Consider the following 26797-nt stretch of genomic DNA (forward strand, 5'->3'; position numbering starts at 1 on the left):
ACTCAGATGAGGGAGAAAAAAAAAAACCAGAAAAACAGCTAAGCGAGGAGGAGATTCTTAGCCTCCAGGAAAAAGACTTTAGATTGTTGATGCTGAAGATGATGCAAGACATTGGAAATAAACTGGAGGCAAAGATGGATAACTTACAGGAAACACTGACAAAGAGATACGAGACATGAACAAGAAGAGATGCAAAATACAATAACTGGAATAAAAAATTCACTAGAAGCAGCCAATGGCAGAATACAGGAGGCAGAAGAATGAATAAGCGAGGTGGAGGACAGATTAGTGGAAATTACGGATGTGGAACAGAAAAGAGAAAAAAGATTGAAAACAAATGAAGAGCGTCTCAGAGAACTCTGGAACAATGTTAAACGCACCAACATCCATATTATATGGGTGCCAGAAGGAAAAGAGTGAGAGAAGGAGACAGAAAAAATATTCCAAGTGATAATAGCTGAAAACTTCCCTAACATGGGGAAGGAATCACTCACTCAAATCCAGGAAGCACAACGAGTACCATATAAAATAAACCCAAGGAGGAACACCCTGAGACACATACTAATCAAACTGACCAAAATTAAAGACAAAGAGAAAATCTTGAAAGCAGCTAGGGAAAAGAAACAACATACAAGGGAACCCCAAGAAGATTATCGGCAGATTTCTCAACAGAAACTCTGCAGGCCAGAAGGGAGTGTCATGATATACTTAACATGATGAAAGGGAAAAACCTCCAACCAAGATTACTCTACCCAGCAAGGCTCTCATTCAGATTTGAAGGAGAAATCAAAACCTTCACAGATAAGCAAAAGTTGAGAGAATTCAGCAACACTAAACCAGCCTTACAACAAATACTAAAAGAACTTCTATAGGCAGAAAAGAACAAGTGAAGAAGGAAAGAAAAAAGAGCAGCAAAAACAAATCCAAAGCAATTAATAAAATGGCAATAAGAACATACATATCAATAATTACCTTAAATGTTAATGGACTAAACGCCCCAACCAAAAGACATAGACTGGCTGAGTGGATACAAAAACAAGATCCATGTATATGCTGTCTTCAAGAGACCCACTTCACTTCTAGGGACACATACAAATTGAAAGTGAGAGGAAGAAAATATGGAAGAAAATATTTCATGTGAACAGGAATCAAAAGAAAGCTGGAGTAGCAATACTCATAACAGACAAAATACACTTTAAAATGAATATTTTAAGGGACAAAGAAAGTCACTACATAATGATCAAAGGATCAATCCAAGAAGATGATATAACAATTTTAAATATCTACACACCCAACATAGGTTCACCACAATATATGAGGCAACTGCTAACACCGTAAAAGGAGAAATCAGTGGTAACACAATCATAGTGGGGGACTTCAACACCCCACTTACAGCAATGGCCAGATCAACCAGACAGAAAATCAATAAGGAAACACAAGCTTTGAATGATGCATTATACCAGATGGACTTAATAGATATTTATAGGACATTTCATCCAAAAGCAACAGAATACACTTTCTTCTCAAGTGCACATGGAACATTCTCTAAGATTGATCATATCCTGGGCTACAAATCCAACCTCGGATAACTAAGAAAATTGAAATCATATCAAGCATCTTTTCTGACCACAATGTTATACGACTGGAAATCAACAACAAGAAAAAAACTGCAAAAAACACAAACACGTGGAGACTAAATAACATGCTACTAAACAACCAATGGATCACTTAAGAAATCAAAGAGGAAATTAAAAAATACGTAGCAGCAAATGACAATGAAGATACGACACTCTAAAATCTATGGGATGCAGGAAAAGCTGTTCTAAGAGGAAAGTTTATAGCAATACAAGCCCACCTCAGGAAACAATAAAAAGCTCAAATAAACAAGCTAACTTTACATCTAAAGCAGCTCAAGAGAGAAGAACAGACAAGACCTAAAGTTGGTAGAAGGAAAGAAATCATAAAGATCAGAGCAGAAATCAATGAAATAGAAACAAAGAAAACCATAGAAAAGATCAATGAAACGAAAAGCTGGTTCTTTGAAAAGATCAACAAAATTGATAAACCACTAACCAGACTTATTAAGCAAAAAAGAGAGAGGACTCAAATCAATAAAATTAGAAATGAAAAAGGAGAAGTAACAATGAACATCACAGAAATACAAAGCATCATGAGACTACTAAATGCAACTATATGCCAATAAAATGGAAAACCTAGAAGAAATGGACAAATTCTTAGAAAAGTACAATCTTCCAAGACTAAACCAAGATGAAATAGAAAAGATGAATGGACCCATCACAAGAATTGAAATTGAAACTGTGATTAAAAAACTTCCAACAAGCAAAAGTCCAGGACCAGATGGCTTCACAGGCGAATTCTATCAAACATTTATAGAAGAGCTAACACCTATCCTTCTGAAACTATTTCAAAAAATTGCAGAGGAAGGGATACTCCCAAACTCATTTTATGAGGCCACCATCACCCTGATACCAAAACCAGACAAAGATACCACACAAAAAGAAAACTACAGGCCAATGTCACTGATGAACATCGATGCAAAAATCCTCAGCAAAATACTAGCAAACCACATCCAACAATACATTAAAAGGATTGTACATCATGATTAGTGGGATTTATCCCAGGGATGCAAGGGTTCTTCAATATCCACAAATCCATCAGTGTGATACACCACATTAACAAACTGAAGAATAAAAACCATATGATCCTCTCAATAGTCGTGGAAAAAGCCTTTGACAAAATCCAACACCCATTTCTGATAAAAACCCTTCAGAAAGTGGGCATAACGGGAACCTACCTCAACATGATAAAAGTCGTATATGACAAACCAACAGCAAACATCATTCTCAATGGTGAAAAGCTGAAAGAATTCCCACTGAGGTCAGGAACAAGACAAGGATGTCTGCTCTCGCCACTACTCTTCAACATAATTCTGGAAGTCCTCGTCACAGCAATCAGAGAAGTAAAAGAAATAAAAGGAATCCAAATTGGAAAGGAAGAAGTAAAACTATCACTATTTGCAGATGACATGATACTATACCTAGAGAATCCTAAAGACTCTACCAGAAAACTGTTAGAGCTCATCCACGATTTTGGCAAAGTCACAGGATACAAAATCAACACACAGAAATTGACAGAATTTCTATACACTAACAATGAAAGAGCAGAAAAAGAAATTAGGGATGGAATCCCGTTTACCATCACATCCAAAAGAATAAAATACCTAGGAGTAAACCTACCTAAAGAGACAAAAGACCTGTACTCTGAAAACTATAAGCCACTGATGAAAGAAATCAAAGATGACACAAATAGATGGAAAGATAGACCATGCTCGTGCATTGGAAGAGTCAATATTATCAAAATGACTCTACTACCCAAGGCAATCTACAGATTCAATGCAATCCCTATCAAACTACCAAGGACATTTTTCACAGAACTCAAACAAAATATTTTAAAGTTTGTTTGGAAGCACAAAAGACCCAGAATAGCCAGAGACATCCTGAACAAGAAAAATGGAGCTGGAGGAATCAGGCTCCTGGCCTTTAGACTATACTACAAAGCAGCAGTCCTCAAAACCGCATGGTACTGGCACAAAGACAGACATATAGGTCAGGGAAACAGGATAGAAAGCCCAGAATTAAACCCACGCACCTACAGCCAACTCATCTATGACAAAGGAGGCAAGAATATACAATGGAGGAAGGACAGCTTGTTCAATAAGTGGTGCTGGGAAAACTGGACAGCCACATGGAAAAGAATGAAATGAGAACACTCCCTAACACCATACACAAAAATCAACTCCAAATGGATTCAAGACCTAGATAGAAGACCAGACACTCTAAAACTCTTAGAGGAAAACATAGGCCAAACACACTCTGACATAAACGACAGCAACATCTTCTCAGATCCACCTTTCAGAGTATTGACAACAACAACAAAAAAATAAACAAATGGGACCTACTCAAACTTCAAAGTTTCTGCACAGCAAAGGAAACCCTAAACAACACAAAAAGACAACCCACAGAATGGGAGAAAATCTTGGCAAGTGAATTGACTGACAAAGGATTCATCTCTAAAATTTATAAACACCTTCTGAACCTCCATACCAAAAAAACAAACAACCCCATCAAAAAATGGGCGAAGATCTAAACAGACAGTTCTCCAAAGAAGACATACAGATGGCCGAGAAACACATGAAAGGATGTTCGACATCATTCATTATTAGAGAGATGCAAATCAAAACCACTCTGAGGTACCACCTTACACCAGCCAGAATGGCCATCATCCAAAAGTCTACAAACAGTAAGTGCTAGAGAGGGTGCGGAGCAAAGGAACCCTAGTACACTGTTGGTGGGATTGTAAATTGGTGCAACCACTGTGGAAAGCAGTATGGAGATGCCTCAGAAAACTAAACATAGAACTACCATTGGATCCAGCAATCCCACTCCTGGGCATCTATCCAGAGAAAACCATGACTCACAAAGACACATGTACTCCGATGTTCATTGCAACACTATTTACAATAGCCAAGACATGGAAACAACCTAAATGTCCATTGACAGAGGAGTGGATCAAGAAGAGGTGGTACATATCCACAATGGAATATTACTCAGCCATTAAAGAGAACAAAATACCAGCATTTTTTGCAACATGGATGGACCTAGAAACTATCATGCTAAGTGAAGTCAGCCCTACAAAGAGACACCAACATCAAATGCTTTCACTGACATGCGGAATCTGAAAAAAGGACAGACTGAACTTCTTTGCAGAACAGATGCTGACTCACAGACATTGGAAAACTTATGGTCTCTGGAGGAGACAGTTTGGGGGGTGGGGGGATGTGCTTGGGTTGTGGGATGGAAATCCTGTGAAATCAAATTTTTACGATCATTATACAACTACAGATGTGATAAATTCATTTGAGTAATAAAAAAAGGAAAAAAAAGATAAGATAAAATTAAAAAAAGGAAAGTCTGTAAATTGTACTGGCCCTTTTTTAAAATGTGGGGTCAATTAAATTTGCTCTTAAAAATCTTCAAAAAAAATAAAGAGCATGGGACGAGATATCAGAAATAAATGAATTTGTAAAGGAAGGATAAATTAATGAATGGACATAAAAATATGCTGACAACTACGTGTAAAAGGGGAGAAATATGCCTTATATACATTATCTCTGTAAGAGAATCGTAACACGCAAAATGTTCTTCCACAGTTCATGTGCGGCACTGGGGTCAGGCATTTCTAGTTTTAGTAGATTTACCATGCCGTATATGCTGGAATATGATCTGATATACTTACCCTGGGCTTTGGATTTCTGAGAAGTCTTTTCTGTTAGCAGTTACACCAACATTCACAGAGAGAATGGGAAGACCCGGATACGGTCCTTCTGCAAGGACGTTGCAAAGCACGTTCCAGAGAGTGAGATGGGGAGAGGTCAATGCACAAGATTGCCTTGTCCCATTCTGGAAAGAAGAGAACAACAAAAGCGGTAATTTCCCAGTCACATTCCCTCTAATTTTCTTATTTTTCCTCTTATTTGACTTTGGAAAATAGATAGAAAGATGTTGCATTCTATTAGCATGAAAGTGACCTGGCGCGCAGGAGAAATATACTTCCCAAGAGTTCCTAAACTGACACAGACTTGAGACAGAAGAATGTTCTCTGGGCCTTCTTCTGGCCCTCAGATGTGACATTTATTCCCCAACTTGGTAAGATTTAGGGAGAGAAAAGAGTCATTGTTGTTTTGTGTGGGAAATTGAGAGCATTTCCATAGAGTCCCAGAGTCTCCCTTGACTGCAAATGCAATCTTACCAACTCTGTAAATGCATAAAATGAGAAGACTTATGCAGAAAAGCCATTTAGCAATATTTCCAAGTGAAGGGAGGCTCTCTTGTTTTTGAACTGACTCATCGGAGGCTACAAACCAGAGTGAGGTTCTACAAAACTCTTCAAGGCACAGACCAAACCAGTGTTAAAACACATGTATATTCTGACTCTAAAGACTGTTTAAGAAGGAATTCATTCATTTACCGAGCATTTATTAAGGAACACTGAGCAGGCACTGACCTTATGGGGGGCGGGTATTGCAGTGAAAAAGGCAGACAGGTCTCTGCTGACATGAACTGTCCATGGCAGGGGGAGATGGACAATAAGAAGGAAACAAATAGCGCCATGTCAGCTGGTAACAGGCCCTTGACGGTCAGTATGACAGTGATGTGGTTAGATAAGGCCATCTTCTTTAACACTTTAGAAAAGTTTTTTGAAAGTTTATGATTTAAAAAAATGGAAAAAAAAAGTTGAGAAAGGAGTCTCAAAAAATTGTCACTATATCAGAGTTCCCGTCGTGGCTCAGCGGTTAGTGAACCTGATTAGCATCCATGACATCCACGAGGTTGCGGGTTCGATCCCTGGCCTTGCTCAGTGGGTTAAGGATCCGGCGTTGCTGTGAGCTATGGTGTAGGTCACAGACACGGCTCGGATCCTGTGTTGCTGTGGCTGTGGCTAGGCTGGCAGCTGTAGCTCTGATTAGACCCCTAGCCCGGGAACCTCCATATGCCGTGGATGTGGCCCTAAAAAGACAAAAAAAAAAAAAAAAAAAAAGTCACTATAATTGTTACACAAGGCAGGAAAAACTCAAGACCAGCTGGTCAGCTGGGCTGGGCGCTGAGCTTGTGATTGATAAGCTGAGGAGGTTAACCTGCCACAAATACCTTTGAGCCCTTGAAGAGGGACCAAACGGTGACCCGGCCTTGTGGAAAAAAGGGTATCATGTCACTCCACTATGTTTTATAACTGTCTCTCCTTTTTTTCTGTAGACGTGGGCTACTGAGTCCTGCCGTGAAAGAAAAGCTTGCAACAGTGACACAGCTGAGCTCCTTAGGCCAGGTCTCAGCTTTTGCAGAGGATTTATCGAGTACTGTGCTAAGTCTGCCGTGAGTGAGTACAGAAGATGACAGCAACACCAAAGTGGCCTAGAAATCTGGGGAAATGGGATGTTGGGATCATAGCAATTTTTGGTTGAGAGCTAGTCCTCACTCCTCTCTCATAGTTTATGTGGGAACAACCCCCTTGTTCTTATTCCGTTCTTGTAACTTAAATCTACTGGATCCCAGGAGACAGTTCACATGTTTCTAGTAGCTGGAAAAGACATTAGTGGCTAGTCACCTTAGAGCTCTCTTCTCTGCTAATAGAGGTGGCTATGCCTCGGGGACTGGATCATAAGTAGTTATACTAATCCTATTCTCCTTTGTCAGTGATTGGTCTAGGATTAGGGATGTGACTCAGTTCTGGCAAATGAAACAGGGGTTATACTTACTGTGGGCCTTGGGGAGAATGTTTTCCTGCTGATAAGGAGACCTGAGGAGGAACCCTCCACTGTTGGCTGAAGTTGAGAGACTGCTCTGTGAAGACCTGATAGCTGGAGCTGCTGCAGCCTTTTTGTGACCTTGAGGATACATTGTTGACACAGGGTGGCAGTGTCAGAGATGTTGAACTGAACTAACCCTGCATTCATCTAACTCTGGTTGTCTTATAAAAAAAATAAGGCCCCTTTTGTTTAATCCAGTTGTAGGTATTCTGAATTTATAACCAGAAACATCCTAATCTATATAGCAGTTGAAAGTGGGGCTTTGAAATCAGACATACTTATGTTTGAGTTCCAGATCTACCACTAGTAAGGTGTTTGACATGGCATATGAGTTTAATGAGTCTTTTTGTACACATGGGGCTAATAATAATCATACTTCATAGGCTGATTTTGAGGACTAAATGAGATGATGCATAGATACTGACAGCACAGAATAGTCAACGAATGCTGGTTATTGTAATTATCATTGCTTCTGTGTTAAACCATCAAATGAAGCCTAGGGAGGTGGGCAGAACTGGCACCTGCTCAGGCACTGGCTGATGATTGGAAACAGTAACACCCCGAGGAGCCTGTGGGAGTGAGGGGGCAGCAGTGCCACATGGAATGGGAGAGGTGATGACCTTGAATCTTTCTCAGAGTCCCCAGCCCATTGCCTCACCTGATCTTCTTTCCTTTTTAAATTTTCTTTCTTTCTTTTTTTGCTTTTTTATAGCCAAACCTGCAGCATATGGAAGTTCCTAAGCCAGACATTGAATCAGAGCTGTAGCTGTAGGCTACACACAGCCACAGTAACACTGAGCTTCCACTGCAGCTTATGGCAATGCCAGATTGTTAACCCACTGAGATAGGACAGGGATCGGAGCCACATCCTCACAGAGACAACGTGGGGTCCTTAACTCGCTGAGCCACAGCAGGAACTCCTCTGACTGGCCATCTTGAAGGTACAATTGTAGAAAATGTAGTTCGGGACACATACAAGTCATATTTGGCAAGCAAATGATTTTTCCAGTCTAAGTAGTATTTTAACAAGTTGAATTACCAATGTTCCAAAAAGGCCAGATTCCATGTAAAATCTAGATCTGTGTATCTCTGACCTTCTTATAATGGTGTTTAAAAAAAGAAGCCCCTATTTGTTAAAGCCATTCATAGGCAGGAGTTTTTTTTTTTTTTTTTTTTTTTTAATAATCTAGTGGACAGAGTGTGAGCTTGGAGGTGAAACGTAGCTGGGCCTCGGAGGGGCCCATGGGGACCCTTGCTCTGATACTGAACCTCCAATATGCAAGTGTGGCCTCAGCACATACTGAACTGGGACAAATCCCTTAATGTCTAAGCCTCGGTTTCCTTTAAGACGAGGTTCGTGGTAATTACTATCTTGCAGATTTGGGAGGATTAAAGGGTGTGCAATGCCTTGGATAAGTGAGTCATAAATGCTGGCTTATGATTTTTAAAGAATATGGTTGGCAGAGTTCCCACTGTGGTGCAGTGGGTTAAGGATCCAATTGCAGTGGCTTGGGTGGCTGCAGAAGCACAAGTTTGATCCCCAGCCTGGCACAGTGGGTTAAGGATCTGGTGTTGCTTCTCCAGATGTAAGTCACATCTACAACTCGGATTCAATCTCTGGCCTGGAAATAGCCACGTCTCAAGTGTGGGGGGAAAAAAAGAATGTGGTTGGCTGTGGCTAGAATGATCAGGCCTAGGGGTCTTATGTTTTCCTTATCAAAAGAAAAAACAATTTAAATCTTCTCTATCAAGGGAAAATAATCATCAGGCATCTGTGACCTGAACTGGAGAAGAACCATTCAGTCTGTAAGTGAAAGAAGTTTCTTTCTTTCTTTCTTTCTTTCTTTCTTTCTTTCTTTCTTTCTTTCTTTCCTTCTTTCTTTCTTTCCTTCTTTCTTTCTTTCTTTCTTTCTTTCTTTTCTTTCTTTCTTTCTTTCCTTCTTTCTTTCTTTCTTTCCTTCTTTCTTTCTTTCTTTCTTTCCTTCTTTCTTTCTTTCTTTCTTTCCTTCTTTCTTTCTTTCTTTCTTTCCTTCTTTCTTTCTTTCTTTCCTTCTTTCTTTCTTTCTTTCCTTCTTTCTTTTCTTCTTTCCTTCTTTCTTTTCTTCTTTCCTTCTTTCTTTTCTTCTTTCCTTCTTTCTTTTCTTCTTTTTTTTCTGGTAAGCTGCTTTCTAACTATATTGACGCAAAAAAGTTGAGTAGCAAGAGGCATGCCAGCTGTTGGGTGATTGTGCAAAGTTCAGCTTCTTCCAGCAGGGGCCTCTTGTGCACAGGAAATGAGGCTGGCGGTGGCTAGAGGGGACCCTGGGCCAGGGCACGTGTTTCCTGGCGTCTTCCCCAGAGGAAGGTGAGGAGGGGAGTCTAAGGAAGAGATCTGGGGGCTTCCAGCCCCACCTTATCCCCTGTCCAGGCTTCTGAGAGTTGGCTGTCAGTGCCCTGGGATGCTGGAGTCTTTCTTGAAAGAAAGGAAGAGAGAGGAAAGAGAGAAAGAAAGAGGGATGGATGGGGGAGAAAAGTGGGTGCTGGGAGGGAAGCGGGAAGGAGGAAGGAAGGGAAGAAAGAAGCAGGCAGCTTTGTTTAAGCTCCTCTGGCTCCGGGGCACAAGGCTGATCTCAAAGGTCAGACCTACAAAGCAACTCCTCCTGCTCTCTGCCTTTCTGTTTATTTCCTTCCCCTGCATTGTTGCTACCTTGGCAAAAGGGTGGTGTCTGAATGATTTTAATCTTCCTTTAATTGCTATGGATCTAGGAATCCATAGATTCCTAGAAGAGTAGATTCTCCAAAGCCTCAGGAATAGCAGATTGATGGAGGAGAAATAAGACGAGCTCTTAAACGTCTCAGGAACAGAGCGCAGTAAGGAAAAGGCTGAAACCCTGAGTTATGATGTGACCTGAAGAAAGGACCAACCTTCAGGTGATGAGGAAGGAAGGTCTTCCCTGGTCCAGCCTGGCCTCTTCTGTCTAAGGAGGTGGCCTTGTAGGTGACTCACTCCCCGCACATTCCTTCTCTCCTGAAGCTTGAAGCCTGGAGTCACTTTGCCTTTCAGAACCAAAATGGTCCCTGGTGCCTATGCTGTGTGCCTCTGTGGACTGTCATTCAAGATGTGCTTTTGGCGAGGTAGGAAGGCAGTGAGGGTCCAGTGGTGACTTTGACCTTCCTGGATCAAAACTGGGAAGGAGAAGACGCCTCAAGGTGGCTCTGGCTTCAGGCAGACTTGCCCACTAGTCGTCCCTGAGCAAAAAAATCCTTCCTAAGTGCGTGTCCGTGGTCGCCTTCCCATCCGTGGCACTGGCAAAGTCACCCTCTGCGCTTGTGCACTCGCCCCTGCCCCCGCTGTGGTTCCAGGAGGTGATGGGAGGGGTGCGGGGGTGGGCTTTCAGGAAGGAGACTGAGATGCTTTCTTCAGACAGCGCTGCTCAAGTAGTGGGACCTGCCTGTGGAGCTGTCCTGACTCTTCAGGGGGATGTGATTGCTGGTCCTTTGGCCTCCCTGGGGGAGAATGTGCCTCAGCCCTGAGGCAGGATTCTGTATTCACACGATACCCCTCGGGGAGCATTTTGGAGGCCCTGACTTGAACTGTTGGGGAAAGGGAAGGGACACAAGATGCACAGGACCAGGCAGGTGTGGAGAAAAAGCATCTGAGGGTCCCAAAGCCAAAGAAGGAGAGTGAGACCAAAGCAGATGGGTAGGGTGAGGGAACCAGCACAACTCTTGTGGTCCCTGTGGGGACTGGCAAGTGCCTGGAGCATGATGCTGCTTGGAGACAGAACGCTGTTTCCAGCTGCTTTGCTGGCTTTCAGCGCCAGTGCCTGGGCAGCTTTGCCTCTCATCTCCTGGGCGTCTGGACCATCTTCCCTTTCAGAGCAGCCCCACTCTCTGTGATTGGCTGAAGAGCACAGTGTGAGTCCTGAAGTCTGAGTTCAGCACTTACTCTTTACACCAGACCAGGGACCTAGGACACATCAGCATGTCTGTCTTTCTGTAGAAAATGGCAGGCATTAGCCCCGCCTCCCCTTTTACTTCTCCGATTGTTATGAGAATAAATATTTGGAAATATTTTGTGAATGACAGCATTCCTGTTGAAAAGTTTTATTTATTTATTTATTGTTTTTTTAAGTTTTTTTTTTCCCAAAATTACAAAAGGAAATTTCATTCAAAAGCAAAAGCAGGAGTTCCCTGGTGGCCAGTGGGTTAAGGATTCAGCATTGTCACTGCTGTGGCTCGGGTTCGATCCCTGGCCTGGGAACTTCTGCATGCCATGGGCACATCCAAAAAAAAGGAACATTTACATTTGAACACAGTTACAGTATGAAATTTCTCATTGAAATTTTTGCGGCAAAAATAGTTGTATTTTGGCCTTAGGAAAGGAAAGGGAAATTGTAAAAAAGTTTTGAAAGGAAAAAACTCTCTTTTCCAGCTAAAGGATAGACCCAGCAATGTGGCTGTCCAGTATCCATCATCAACTCATAACCCTCCCTCATCTGGTACTACTGAATGCAAGGTTTCATTTCACCGTATTCGACACCAATTCTGCTTCCTGAATCCCAGGAAGGAAGCTCGGGAGAAGCGATTGCTAGCATTCTGTTTCACCTGCTATTCTTCTGGCCAGGAGAGAATATTATTTCCCCAAGAGTGAACTTCTGCCCCCTTGCCATTCATCTGAAAAGTGGGGATCAAGGCCCTGCCAGTTCTCTGTGGATAACAAGAAAGATGAACGTCCCCTCCCTTTGGGTGGGATCCCAAGGGCCATGGCCCCTTGCAGAGCTTCAGTCTTGGCCTCAGCATGCTCAAGGTCTCTTGTGCGGTGTTTAGGGAACCACAGACCACGGAGGCGGGGAGTCCTCTGAGTCAAAGCCAGGGTAATGAGACTGTGCTGTGGTCATTCCCGCCATCCTATCTGATCTGATACCCTTGGTCAACTCTGATTTCCTCGCCTGTGACTTTATCCTTATAGTGCATCTCTCTTTCTTAATCCAGAGAAACTACCCTGGGTGATGGCCATTTCCTGTGATTGCAGGTGACTTTCAGAGTGAGTGTTTGCACACATGTTGGAACTAGAAGGTTCTTCGGGTCCAGCCTCCACTGTGAGGTAAGCAATTTTGATTTGGGCCAGAGACGGGGACCTGTTCACGAAAAGCGACCCTCTTCCTAATACTGGGAACAAAAGTAGATCACCCAGAGAGCCTCCCTGCTCTTAGCGCTGCAGGGAGTGGGACAGTGTGATGTGAGAGAGGAAGGGACCCATCCTCAATTCCCACATGTATTCCTCTGGAGGAAGAGTCACTGTCAGCCTGGATCCCCTCGTGACTAGGTGGAAGAGAGACACCTTACTCAGCCCTGTCCCTTACGGCAAGTGTGGTTTATTGAAACGCTGTTAAGTGCTTTACCTGTGCCTCAGTTTGCTCATGTGTAAAATAGCAACAAAGTTCTTACCTCACAGAGGTTTTGAACAAGCAATTTGGGATAATGAGTGATGACCACTCATTGTAGTGACAGATGCTCGAAAAATCTTGACTGAATCTGTATGTTTGTACCTTGAGGGATGTTGTGATCTCTCAATGAAAGAATCATTTTGGAAAGAGATATCAACATAGAAAAGCTAGTTATTAGAAGTGAGATGATGCTGCTTCATCCCCTTCTCCTTCCAGGGAGCTTGAATAATTGGTGGACCTAGTCACTTGTTCAGGGTAATGGAAGCAGGCTATTATGGATACAGTGAGCTCTGTAATAATGGAGATGCTATCCTTGTAATTTCAAGCCCCTCCTTGGGATCTCTCCCAACCTCAAAGCCAACCCATAAACCTAGAAAACCAGTGGATAGGAACCTGAGGTCTCTGGGATTGGTGCTTAAATGAAGCAGCAGCCACATTGAGGATTTCTTTTTTCTTTTTTTTTTTTTGGAGGGGGGATTCTTTTTAGGGCTGCTCCCATGGCATATGGAAGTTCCTGGGCTAGGGGTCAAATTGGAGCTATAGCTCTGGCTATGATACAGCCACGCCAGATCTGAGCCACATCTGTGACCTACACCACAGTCCACAGCAATGCCAGATCCTTAACCCACTGAGTGAGGCTGGGGGTTGCACCTGCATCCTCATGGATAGTAGGTGGGTTCTTACCTCTGAGCCACAATGGGAACTTCCACACAGGATTATTGGGAGGAGATACTTTCACATCATAGATTTTTTTTTAAAAGGGAATTGGAATGATTTACTTAGGTGATCTTTAAGATCTCTAAATTCTGTGATCCTTAAGAAAATAAAAGAAGTGTAGTTTCATCTTTTCTTGACTCCTGAGCTCTCCTAAGTTCATTACCTAGGGAAGCATGATTCAGAAAAGTTCCCCCAAAAAACACAGAATGAGGAAGAGAAAGAGATGCAACCAGAGACCTCTAGTCCATGAATAATTCATTGTTAAGCATCTTAGCTGGTTTATTGGGGGAAAATCAAGTCACGTTAACATTTAAGCAACAGATTTTTTAGAGACACTCTGTTCATGTTGCATTTTGGCTGGGGTATTTTATGACTCTGTCTCTGTACAGATTGGCATGGATTTTTTTTTCTTTCTCTTTTAAATATAGGACTTCAAAGGACTTCAAACATAGTTAAAGAATAACCTGTGGAATCAGATGCACTTGGATTTAAATCTGGGGTGAGTTAATTAACATTCAGATGGTTTCCTCATTGTAAGGTCGAAGTTAAATATTGAGCTTGTAGGGATGTCTTGAGACTCATCACTGAAATTCGTTCATGCAAAGGGGCCAGCATGAAACACATGCTCAAATCCGCCTGCCTCCTTCCGCCCACTTTGTTCTCGGGCTAAGATGCAGAGGGTCTGGTTTGTGGGGCTGTGCTCCATGGTGGTGACTGGGAAAATCCATGCCACATCCAACTGCTGCAGGGAACTCGGGTGGGTAAGTGAGCAGCAGCCTGGCTTCCTGCTGCCAGAAAAGAGATTGCCGATGTTGAAAAAGTCGAGGTTATGCTTGCAGGGGATAGAAAGCTCAAAAGATGACAAAGCTTCTGAGGAAGCTATTTTTAAGTGGCTTCCTGCTGAGAGACAAGCTTTCTGGGAAGGTTTATTTCGGGCCCATTGTAGCTTTCCACCTGTCTCCTGCATTCATTCTCGTACTTAGCTCCATCTGCCGGTCCACAACGAAAGTCACTCCTTCCTCAGAGGCACAGGCAGCATTGGTAGCCTTTTTGTCCAGGCACCAAGCAGAGGTTCAGGCAGGCACTGCCATCTGCGAGGAGAAAGGGAATTTCTGGAACAGAAGAGAAATGGGGCTGCTTCTAGAAGAAAGGGAATGTTATTTTTAGTCTGGGTGTGAGTTGTGTCATTGTTCCTCCGGGAGTTGGCTTCTCTTTAAGGTAACCTGGCATGGGAATTGCCAGGCTAGAGACTGTAGATGGTAACAAGCCACCCGACACGGAAGGCTTGAAACATCAACCACTGAGGTCAGAGCCACTGCCGGCAGTAATGGGCAGACACGCGAGGGAGTGAAGCTTTGAGAGGAGTCCAGCCACTCACACATGTCTGGCCTTCCAGCTGCCTCAGTGGGTGTGGTCCCAGAAGAGACCAGCTGTTCCGCCGAGCCCCACCCAACGTGCAGGGCAAGGTTTTGGTGGTTGGCTGTGACCTCAAGGAAGGCTGCTGGGTGAACAGCTACACATGGCCCCTTCGGGGCATGGTTAACTCGTTCCAAGAGGGAGAGACCTGACCCAGGGGTACTGGGCAGAAGTTGTATTGCATTTTTTTTACCTAGCCTTGGGAGTCCCTTAGCATCACTTCTCCCCTTGTCATAGGCCGCCGAGCTGTGCCCGCCGAGATGTGCAGGCCCCCAGGACGGTAGGACTGGAGACCTTGTCCTGGCTGCCTGGAAAATAATTGTTTGCCACAGACAGGAACTGGTGGGGGAATGGAGGCATGGACTTGTTGCTGGAGAATTATTAAGGAGACTCAGAGCTATTTTTGTTTTGTTTTGTTTTTTACTTTAAAAATACAATTTTCAAAAACTGGGATACACGCACACCTCATTTGAGTGCACTTTATTGTGCTTTGCACTTTTTTTTTTTTTAAACAAATTGAAGGTTTGTGGCCACCCTGTTTGACCAAGTCCATTGGCACCATTTTTCTAACAGCATTTTCTCACACCGTGTCTCTGTGTCACATTTCAGCAATACATATTTTGAACTTTTTCGTTACTGTTATATTTGTTATGGTGATCTGTGGTCAGTGATCTCTGAGGTTACTATTGTAATTGTTTTGGGGTGTCACAAACCACACCCATTCAAGACGGTGAACTTGACTGATAAACGTTCTTTGCATTCTAATGCTTCCACACAATGGCTGTTCCCTGTCTCTCTCTCCTTCTCCTTGGGCCTCCCTATTCCCTGAGACACACCAATTTTGAAATCAGGCCAATTAACAACTCTACAGTGGCCTCTAAGTGTTCAAGTGAAAGGAAAAGTTGCATGTCTCTCCCTCTAAATCAAAAGCTAAACATGATTAAACTTTAGGAAGGCGTGTCAAAAGCCAACACAGGCTGAAAGCTAGGCCTCTTGCACCAAACAGCCAAGTTGTGAATGCAAAGGAAAAATTTTTTAAGGAAATGAAAAGTGCTACTCCAGTAAGTACACAAATGATAAGAAAGCAAAAGAACCTTAATGCTGATAGGGAGACAGCTGTAGAGTGCTGGATAGAGAGGATCAAACCAGCCACAACATTGCCTTAAGCCAAAGCTGAATCCAGAGCAAGCCTTCTTGTTCCTAACTCTTCAATTCTGTAAAGACTAAGAGAGGTGAGGGAGCTGCAGAAGAGAAGTCTGAAGCTAACAGAGGTTGGAGGAAAGAAGGTATCTCCATGATATAAAAGTGCAAGGTGAAGCAGTGAGTGCCGACGAAGGAAGGCAGCAAGCTATCCAGAGGATCTAGCTAAGATCATTAATGAGAAAATGACTAAACAACAGATTTTTCCCACAGATGACATGGCCTTGTATTGGAAGAGACGACATCTAGGACTTGCCTAGCTAGAGAGGAGAAGTCAGTGTGTGCTTCAAAGAACAGGCTGACTTTCTTGTTGGGGGGTAATGCTCTTGGTGCCTTTAAGTGGAAACCAATGATCATTTACCATTCTGAAAATTCTTGGGCCCTTGAGAGTGATGCTAAATCGAATCAGCCTGTGCTCCATAAATGGAACAACAGAGCCTGGATGATAGCACATCTGTTTACAACATGGTTAGCTGGACATTTTAAGCCCACTGTTGAGACCTACTGCTCAGAGAAAAAGATTTCAAAACATGACTGCTCATTGACAACGCACGTGGTCACCCAAGAGCTCTGATGGAGATGTACAATGAGATTCATGTCATCACAACATCCATTCTGCAGCCTGTGGATCAAGGAGCTGCTTTTGACTTTTGAGTCTTATAATTTAAGAAATACACTTTGTAAGGCTAAAGCTGCCATAGATAGCAATTCCTCTGATGGATCTGGGCAAAGTCAACTGCAAACCTTTTGGGAAGGATTCACTATTCTAGATGTCATTAAGATTCATGATTCATGGGAAGAGGTGAAAATATCAACATGCACAGGAGTTGGGAAGAAGGTGATTCCAGACCTCATGGATGACTTGAGGGGTTCAAGCCTTCATTGGAGGAAAGATGTAGTGGAAACAGCAAGAGGTCTAGAATTCGAAGTGGAGCCTGAAGATGTGACTGAATGGCTTCAATCTTATAATAAAACTTCATGAAGAGTTACTTCTCATGGATGATCAAAGACAGTGGTTTCTTGAGATGGAATCTACACTTGGTGAAGACTGTTGAAATGACACTGAATGACTGGTTTAGTGTGCCCTCAGCAGCTGGGCTGACAAGTCCCTTGCTGAAGAAGGATCTTGGTTGCACATCACAGTGTCTGCCACAGCACCTTGTGCAAATGTTTTCATTTCTCTCTCCCTTATTCTCAACCCTTTGAGTGAAGAGCAGTTCAGCAAAGCTTCATGCTGGAAAGCTTCTTGTCCCAGACCCTCTGCTATGCAGAAGTTTCAATACTTTATGCATCACAGGGGCAGTGAGAACACATTGAGGCTTGAAGGGGAACAGTTCTGCATGAGGTGGAGGAAGATGAGGTAATACAGCCCATGGGAAACAAGCCCAGCAAGGATTTGACAAACCTCAAGCTTTCATCTCAGGCTGAAACATTTTTCTTTTGATAATTTTTTTTTTCATTTCTGGATCAAAAGATTGATTTCAGAGGGCACTGTGAATGTAAGAACCAGGCTGTGGAATGATCCCGTGATACGAGAAAAAAATCTTAGAAGTATTTGTAGAGATCAAACAAAATAAGGTCATCAATTCTCTTTTCCTTTTATTATAAAAGTAAAATAAAAAATAGCATTTATAAATCCAACATTTTTTTTCCTTTAAAGTATTCGATCTAAAAAAACATATTTACAATAGCAAAATGCAGAAAAGGGGGGAAATACCATTTTCGGCATTGATTATAACCCTGTTTAAATATTAACATGTACATGTTCTTTTTTCAAATCATAGAGATAATAACTACTTCGAAAAAGCAGAGTGCTTTTTTTTTTATCATACATCAAGTGATTCTCACTTTAAAATATCCCTTTTCATAATCCTTAATCTGAATGCACAATTGTGCGGTGGACGGCTAGAAAGAACACCAGGTGGGGACTGTGACTTTTTTTTTTTTTTTTTTTTTTTTTTGGCAGTGCCCGCGGCATGCAGAAGTTCCCGGGCCAGGGATGGAACCCACACCACAGCAGTGACAACACTGAATCCTTAACTGCTAGGCCACCAGGGAACTCCCTGTGACAACTTTTAATGACAAGCAGTGGAGACACAGCAGAGGGACAGCAGCAATAACAACAGAAAGCAGCTGGTAAAGCTCACCCGCAACGAGGAGTCGGCCTCGCCAGGGGCTGTGATTGTAGACTAGCTGTAAGTGAATTGAACTAAAATTCATTTAGAACCAAGAAGGATGTCATGTTTAAAAGGCCTTGAATTACATCCAGAACCATTCAGGCAGGCCAGGGTTCCTCTGAGCACCTCTGGATGCACTTAATCTTCCTTCCGTAGACAATGCAGAAGAATCTAAGAGCTTTGGTTTATGCGGTGTTGGAAACTGCCAGCAGGCTAAATTTTGCCTTCTAGAGGTCCTTCCTGCCCGAAATCGTGGGGCACTTTGTTGAGAGTTAGCAATGAGCTGCTGCTGGTCAGAGACTCTGTGAAGCTGAGTTTGCGAAAGGACGTCTCCACACCGCTGTCACAGATGCTGTCATCCCGGAGCTCGTCTGTGGGGAGAAAGCATGGGCTCACTGGGGTGCACAGGGATGGAGACCAGGCCCGCTCGAGCTCGTGCATCTGCCAGCCAGCTGGGTGCGGTCTCTCTGCCTCTGCCTATGAGCCTCCACCCGTCACCTTGTCCCACCTATGCCGCCCCCATCTGGCGCTATGGTTCACAGTAGGGTGGGGACAGAAAACACCGAGTAATATAAAAAGTGTGAAAACATCAAAATTAGCCCAGTGTTTTCACCTGTCTTTCTTATAATCTAGCCTCATGTTTATCAGAATCCATCTGAATTCTCTAGATTCAAAGTGTACCTTTTTTTCTTAGAAATTAAGTGTATTTTTCCACCCACTGTATTACTTATTTTATGGCTGGGGAAACTGCTGAACGTAAGCAAAATACATTGGTGACAGAAGTAGGAACTGAGAGAGAGATCTTTCTCTGGGCTTCATATGCTGTTAAACACTACACACTGCCTCAAAAACAAAATAGTGATTTTGATGAAAATGAGTCTCTACTGGACAATTACGTCACATTCTCCTTGAGAAGTGTTTTTAGAGATCTGAACAATGTGAATTATTTCCTATAGGGATAAAGGGCCCAAAGCAACAAGTCTAACACACATGAATCAAGATGCTATATTCTTGTATATTAAATTCCAATGTTAAAATATTAAGACCTTGATGGCAGTGACATGGCTATTGTTACTGACTGACCTATTCAACTACTTAATCTTTACTGAGTTTGTTACGTGCAGGAACTGTGAGGTATTTTAAAAATAACTACAAATCAGGGAACTTAATGCTTTTTAAAGATGTTAAGTATTTACCTATTTCTTTGTGCGGAAGGAGCATCAGATCATGAGACAAGAAGTGTGGGTGGCTTCTGGGTGTTACCTCATTCCTTTCTAACGTGTGTGCACAATCCCTGTCCTCATTCCCCTAGAAAGCTCCCCCACCCCCAACAAGGTGACACTGGTGCTGAAACTGAATGGCAAGAAGGAGCCAGACAGGTAAGGACCTTTGCAGTGAAAGGCCTTGAGCCTGGAATAGTGAGCCTGGGTGGGGGGAGCAGAAGGAACCTGTGGGAGGAAGGGCATGTGGAAGTGATGTTTGAAAGAGAAAATCGGTAAAGACAGGACAAGGTCTTTGTCATCTACTGCCCACCTTCCATCTCAAACAGTGCCGGGCACGTGGGATGCACTCAGTAGAGCTCTGCTGAATGGATGAATGAACTGGGGAGTACACAACAGCCCTGGCATTTTTAAAAGAATCACACTACCTGCTGTGTAGAGAATGGGTGAAAGTGGGTGGGCACATAGGAGGCAGGGGACTGATGAGGAGCTGCCACAGGAGCCAAGTGAGAACTGAAGGTGGGCTGGATGAGTGTGGTGGTGGCAGTCAGGGAGGCCTGATGGGCTGGAAGCACGAGTTTGGGACCAGGGAGTGTTCCTGGGCAGGTCATGAGCTCCTGGAGAACGGTGGCGCTTTGCCACCCAGGCCGGTGCCGAGTCCGGGGTTCTGGAGGCTGCGACTTCACAGGGTGAGTGTGGAGGTGGCAGTGTGTGTCTGTGGGGGGGACACTGTCTGAGGCAGAGGGAGGGGGCACCTGAGCTGCAAGTGGCTGAGAGGAGGAGGATGGTGAGCAGGTGCCAGAGCGGCAGTGGGGATGGAGCCTGGGGAGGGGAGGAGAGAAGCAAAGACGTGGAAAGAATAACTTGACAACTTTTTTTGGAGAGCTTGGCTGGGTTGGAGAACAGAAAAATTGGGCTGTAGCTAAAGGGGATGTTCCTTTTCTGTTTTATTTTGTAAAGATGATGAAAACAATAGCATGCTTCCAATGGCATCCAGCTGGGAGAGTGGAAACCACTAATGCATGAGAGAGAAAGACAGACAGAGAGAAACAGGTGAGAATGAGGGGAGCCGGATGTGGACAGGCAAAAGGGGTGGGTTGGGGGTGAGAGGCTGCTCTTCATCTGCGGTCAGCACAGGCACCTGGAGCTGGAGGTTTGCTGATGCAAAGATGAACGAATTCTGGTTGGTTCTATGTTCTCTGTGGAGTGATGCCATGACAGTGTATGAGAAAGGAGAGGGAAGGGGTGTTAGTTTAGATGGAGAAAGTATGAAACGCCTGTTTTGAGAGTGGTAGAATAAACTTAAAGAGAAAAAAAGGCTTGGTGTGTTGAGATCTGTCCATCAGGTTAGGTGTTCAAGGTGGAATGTTGGGTCAGTGTCATGAACGCAGGAGCAGGCGGAGCAGCTGGTGGGAAACCACGGCACAGTCCACAGTCCTGGTTCTATAAACACTGGTTTGTGCATCTCTTCTCTCTCTCTTTTGCAGATTTAAGAAGTGAGAGAAAGGGTATGTACCTTCGCCCACATGTCGTTTTTAGACTTTATTGTGAACCTAAGTGACTCGTGTCCACGTGGCTGTGCAGGGGCTGCTCCCTGGCCTGAATGGGAGTGTCAAGGGGGGGAAGGGGTCGAACCTGCCATGGCTGGGAGACAGATGCAGTGGACAGCACGTTCAGGAGGTGATGGTGGGGGATGTGCCACCCCGCCCCCCGAGACTGAAGGCACCCGCCCCGGAGAGCAGGAGAATATCTCCACTGTTTCTTCTTTTTCCTTTACCTATTTGCTGCCTTGTGGAGGCAGGCGAGAAGGGCAGCGAGTGGGCCTGAGAGGTGGTCTTCACAGGGCTGGTGGCTGCGTTCCTGAGGTGCAGAAGGCCGCCTGGATCACGTCAATGGCTTCAGTGTAGCCCATCTGTCTCAGGGCCTCCACCAGCTCCTTTATTGTCCCCCCGGAGACCTGTGAGACAGAAATAAAGACAGTGTCTGTTCCTGTGTTCAAACTCCTGCAAGGAACGACCTGGCAGGCTGTACACACAACACCACACCCCATCCCCTGCCCTGCCGCCTCTTCCAGGGAGACAGTTGGCGGGGGCTGGAAGGCCAGGGTGGAGGGCATCTGAAAAATACACTGTCTTTGAATCAAGTTTCCTGTTTGGGCTCAAAGACCACTCAGGAAATCACAGAGAAGCACTTTATAGTAAGCAGAGAGAAAGTGCTGAGGCAGTAGAACGACCCAGCGCGAAGCTGACACAGTATCCCTGAAGCTCTCAAAACCACTGAGAAACGAGCTAAAGATGAAATGTGCAGTAGAAAGTAATTTCACCCCATGTTTTTCTGTCTTTTCGTTTTAGAAATTACAGCATCACCAGGTAATGGTCCTAAGAGTCACCTCACAGAAAGCTGGCTCCATGTCCTGACATGTGATCAAGGCACGTTCTTGGGGAGAGGAAGGCAATGACGTTGATTCTATCATCTTTGTTCAGAGAGATCAAAGTTCTGTGACTATTCTGACGTGCTAAGTAACTTTTTATTTATTTTTTATTTATTTTTGCTTTTTAGGGTGGTACCCGCAGCATATGGAAGTTCCCAGGCTAAGGGTAGACTTGGAGCTGCAGCTGCTGGCCTACACCACAGCCACAGCCATGCCAGATCCTTAACCCACATCCTCATGGTTACTAGTGGGGTCTCTTACCACTGAGGCACAATGGGGACTCCTCTAAGTAGAATTTTTGCAGGACATCTCAAAGTATCTGAATAGGGGAGTAACTCAAGGTATCTGAAATCATCTACCTTTGGAAGGGGGGTTTTACCCTGGCCTGTGTCACTGTCCCCGGACATGGGTCACGACTAATCTTCTTCCTCATTCCTGAGGGAGGGGAAAGGAGATTATGCCCTGGCCAGTATGTTAACAAAGCCACACACAGTCAATGGTGTAAAGGGATATGTTACCTCGTAGTTGTCCATGAGAGTTTTGGAAGGAGCAGCACTCAGCCGGAAGGCATTATTCAGTATCCCCAGACCTAATTTCTGTGCCAGGGTAGCCCAGTTTTTGTCAGGATCAGGAATTTCTAGCAACTTGTAGAGCTGTAACTTTGTATCTTCAGTCAGCTGCTTCATGTCTCCTGAAGGAAATGAAGAAACATGACTGTCCCCACTGACCAGAGACGCTGTGGAGGGAAAGACCACAGCCGCACCCTGGACGCCGTGGAGCTCCTTCCCTTGACAGACAGCAGGAGCCCAGGGGAGTTGCAGCAGCAGCACCCGCTGTCGGGGATCACGACTGCACCTCCTCCTGGCACGCTTCCAGGATCCCTGGTTCTGGAAGAAGGGCTGTGCCTTTCACCGTCCACCCTGGGACCTGCCGGTTCCCCTCACTCTCTTCCAGTGACAGGGTGGAGACCAGAGTGGCTCAGGGAACCTGGTCCTCCCACAACTCACCTTGTGCGAGTAAATCATCCGATGTAAACTCTGGCTCATAGGGTTTCCCATTTAATATGTCAAATACCTGTCGGGAAGAAAAACATGGGGAAACGTTGCACACTGAAGGGACCAAGACAGAAATCTGCCTCATCGTGATTAAGAATCCAGCATGCCCCCTCAGGAGGGGCTCGTCCCGGAGGGATGGAGGCGTGAGGAGTCGCTACTGTCCTCCGGACCACGAGCACCCCATGGGGGCTCTGGGGCCAAGAGGCGGTCTCTGCAGGAGCCGTCTGAGGCAGGTAGGAGCACCCAGCCCACTTCACAGACGGCCAGGGCCACGGCTCTTCTGAGGGGCAAGGGCAGGCCAGGCCACCCCATCAGCACGTGTGCTCTGTGCTCAGAGAGCCGCTGGCGGTGATGCTTCTCTGCGAGGCAGGCCGAGGGCCGAGCCCACACACGGCTGTCAGCCTGTGCTCCTCGCTGCCCCTCCTCCCTGGTAAAAAGGCTTGGGGTTAACCTTCTGGCCCATCTATATTTAACTGAGGGGGCCAGAAAAGTCTTAGGTTAAGAGAAAAAAATTCTAGAGCTATGGAAGCCTTTTTGCGTCTGGGTTCTCTGCCGACAGCCAGCAGCAGGCGGACCGGGGTGAGGATGACGTGGGGTCACTGAAGTGGGTTATCTTTGTGTTCTGTGGTGAGGCTTCTGGGAAAACCAGGCACTCAATGTAAAGGCAGAACCGTGTGGTCTCTGCCAGGGTCACTCGGCTCAACCCACACGCCCACAAGGAGGCAAATGCGCACTTGGGACGGAGAGCAGCGCGTGCCCCGAGGAAGTCTGTTTCTGGTGGGAGATGGGTGTGCCGCCCACCACCTCCCTCTGGCTCCTCTCTGGGCCCCAAAGACCTCAGAACTGCTTTCACCTTCAGCTCTCAGGTCAGTGGAGTGCTGGGCAAGGCTGACGTCTATTTACTCACGACTGTTTATATCTATGGAAATCCTCTGAAGAAACCCCATTTCTTTCTAGGTTCAGAAGTCACTCACCAAAGTTCAAGGAAAACGCAGCATTTATCCTGGCTATAGAATCTGAGATGGGAACGGGTGTGGTGTGAGTTCAGTAGGGGTACCTGGTACTGTGGACTCTGGGTCTTCTCCCATCTAACCGTCTCTCATAACTGAACTCTGATCTCTCATAACTGAACACTTTGACACTCAGAACTCGGCTGACCTAGATCTCTCCTGGATAGGCTTTTCAAGTAAAGATGGCCCTTGACAGACTTTCTTAAAAAATAACAGGCATGTGCTCTGGGGAGTAAAGGCCCAGGAAGACCAGCTGCTCTCATGTCCCTGGACCCTGAGCCGCCTCAGCAATAACCAGCACCCAGGAGCCACCCTTACCTGCCAGTTGGTGGCCATGTCTAGAGGTGTAGTTCCAGGCACGACGCCTTCATCCTCTCCATCCTCGTCCCACGAGTCATCCAGGTCATACAGAGGCTCAAAGTTCTCCACCAGGGGATCTGCTCCTGTGGAGTTACACAGTGTTAGGTAAACCTGTATCTGGCCTACATCTAAGTGCCTGCAGAGGTCAGTCTATAAATAGATTCAACAGGTTTATTGATAAATATATACGCCCCATTTCTACTGAAACATCCAGAGACCTGCTTTGAAATTCTAACGTAATTGGACGGTAAAGGTGACTGATGATACCCCATGTGGCCAAGGACACTTTCAAAAACAAAAGACCCAGAATATAGTGACATTTAACTCTGTGAGATAGTTTTCAAGTGAACAATGCCTCTTTACACCAAGGAATAATGACGGCAGTTCACAGCGACTAGGGCGCCTTGCCCGGAGTAAATGTTCAAACTGATGCCTGGTGCGGTGCATTTCTCAGCCTCTTCACCTGCTTGCTACCTGGTGTATTCCTGGGTACAGCGCTGATCCTTAAACACAAAAGACTGAGAAAACCCTCTGGTACCACGTGTAGTTATTGAAAAAGTGAGGGTCAATCTTGGAAAATCCAGTCTGTTCCTGAACCAGCAATAAGAAACCCCCAAAGTCATGCAATTACTTCTCAAAGGCTGAGAGACAATTTTTATGAGTGAGTGGTTAGCCTGCCGCCTAATGAATAGTAGGATGCTTGGTGCGCCCTCCTTTGTGGGGAAGAGGAACTAGTTTAGTCCTGCTGGGAGAACATGGCCCCTGTGACAACTCCAGTAGTAGGGAGTGCTAAAGAGGGGCTCTCCACGCCCTTTCTTCTTCTTCTTCTTTTTTTTTTTTTTTTTTTTTTTTTTTGTCTTTTTGCTATTTCTTTGGGCCGCTCCTGCAGCATATGGAGGTTCCCAGGCTAGGGGTCGAATTGGAGCTGTAGCCGCCAGCCTACGCCAGAGCCACAGCAACGCGGGATCTGAGCCGTTGTCTGCAACCTACACCACAGCTCACGGCAACGCCGGATCCTTAACCCACTGAGCAAGGGCAGGGACTGAACCCGCAACCTCATGGCTCCTAGTCGGATTCGTTAAACACTGTGCCACGACGGGAACTCCTCCACGCCCTTTCTCACTCCATTCTCCCACGTGCAGCCAGCCTGACCTGGGAGGCAGTAAGTGTTGTCTGCCCATGGAAACAGTGGATAAACTCAGAGGAACAATTTTGGGACCGAAAATGGAGGGAGCTGACCTGCCTGTTCCTTAAGTGACCTTCTTCATGACTCTGATCTCAGGACAAGGTTTTTCTTCTGAGTGTCTTCATTTACATAATAGAAAAACTGCTACCTGCTACTCCTTTCATGGGCTACCCTGAGACTTCGCATTTTTGAAAGGGTTATAGCGTCTTGTCTGAAGGCATTTCTTAATTATAACCAGTGACGCCACAAACTATTAATACACACTGCAATCACTGTCTCTTGTTGACGAGAACATTTGATTTGACAGGCGTTCCTGTTGTGGCTCAGCAGTACCGAACCGGATTAGGATCCATGAGGATGTAGGTTCGATTCCTGACCTCGCTCGGTAGGCTAAGGATTCAGTGTTGCTGTGGCCGTGGTGTAGGTTGGCAGTGACAGCTCTGATTCATAGAAAAGTACCCCTAGCCTGGTAACTTCCATATGCTGCGGGTGCAGCCCTAAAAAACAAGAAAAAAAAAACCCAACAAACCAGGAGTTCCTGTCATGGCATAGCAGAAACGAGTCCGACTAGGAACCATGAGATTACGGGTTCAATCTCTGGCCTTGCTTGGTGAATTAAGGATCAGGCGTTGCTATGAGTTGTGGTGTAGGTGGCAGACGTGGCTCAGATCCCGCATTGGTGTGGCTGTGCCAGAGGCTGGCAGCTGCAGTTCTGCTTCAACCCCTAGCCTGGGAACCTCCATATGCTGCAAGTATAGCCCTAAAAAGCAAAAAAAAAAAGTCAACTTGACAAAAGAAAAAGGGCTGCTGCCTATTTGGGATATGATTTTACTTGTCTGAAAAATGTGGTGCCACCAAAGAAAAGGTTCCTATATTCTTCTGGACTCGCTCTTTTCTTGAATTTTTGAAGTATATGTCTTCCAGAAAAATGTTAATAACCTCTTAGGTAATTCAAATATGCCAGGATGGCTTTGAGATACCAAGAACATATTTTGAGGTTCTAAATACACACAGCAGTAGAGATTCAAGGATGAGCAGGAATAATTTTCCTATATTTCACAGGATGAGATGATTGAGTTGGAATAACACCTGCAAATCCTTGAACGAGGGAGGGGAGAGAAACACAGCAGAGAGAATCAAGTTTGGAAGTTTAGGCTGACAAAGTGTGACTCATAGCTCCACCCTTTACTACGGCCCTGGAACCAGAATGCA

General features: G+C 44.9%; 1 protein-coding gene across 1 annotated transcript in view; it reads right to left on the bottom strand.

The window, feature by feature from the left end:
* Nucleotides 18103–26797, bottom strand: part of NFKB1 (nuclear factor kappa B subunit 1) — an 87918-nt gene continuing 79223 nt past the window's right edge. The window contains 6 exon segments of the mRNA NM_001048232.1: nucleotides 18103–18694; nucleotides 21321–21399; nucleotides 21402–21500; nucleotides 22493–22665; nucleotides 22982–23048; nucleotides 24358–24482. Of these exon segments, the coding sequence (NP_001041697.1) occupies nucleotides 18537–18694; nucleotides 21321–21399; nucleotides 21402–21500; nucleotides 22493–22665; nucleotides 22982–23048; nucleotides 24358–24482 (701 nt within the window). The 3' untranslated portion in view covers nucleotides 18103–18536.

The sequence above is a fragment of the Sus scrofa genome, chromosome 8, assembly GCF_000003025.6.
Source record: "Sus scrofa isolate TJ Tabasco breed Duroc chromosome 8, Sscrofa11.1, whole genome shotgun sequence".
NCBI classification, from domain to species: domain Eukaryota; kingdom Metazoa; phylum Chordata; class Mammalia; order Artiodactyla; family Suidae; genus Sus; species Sus scrofa.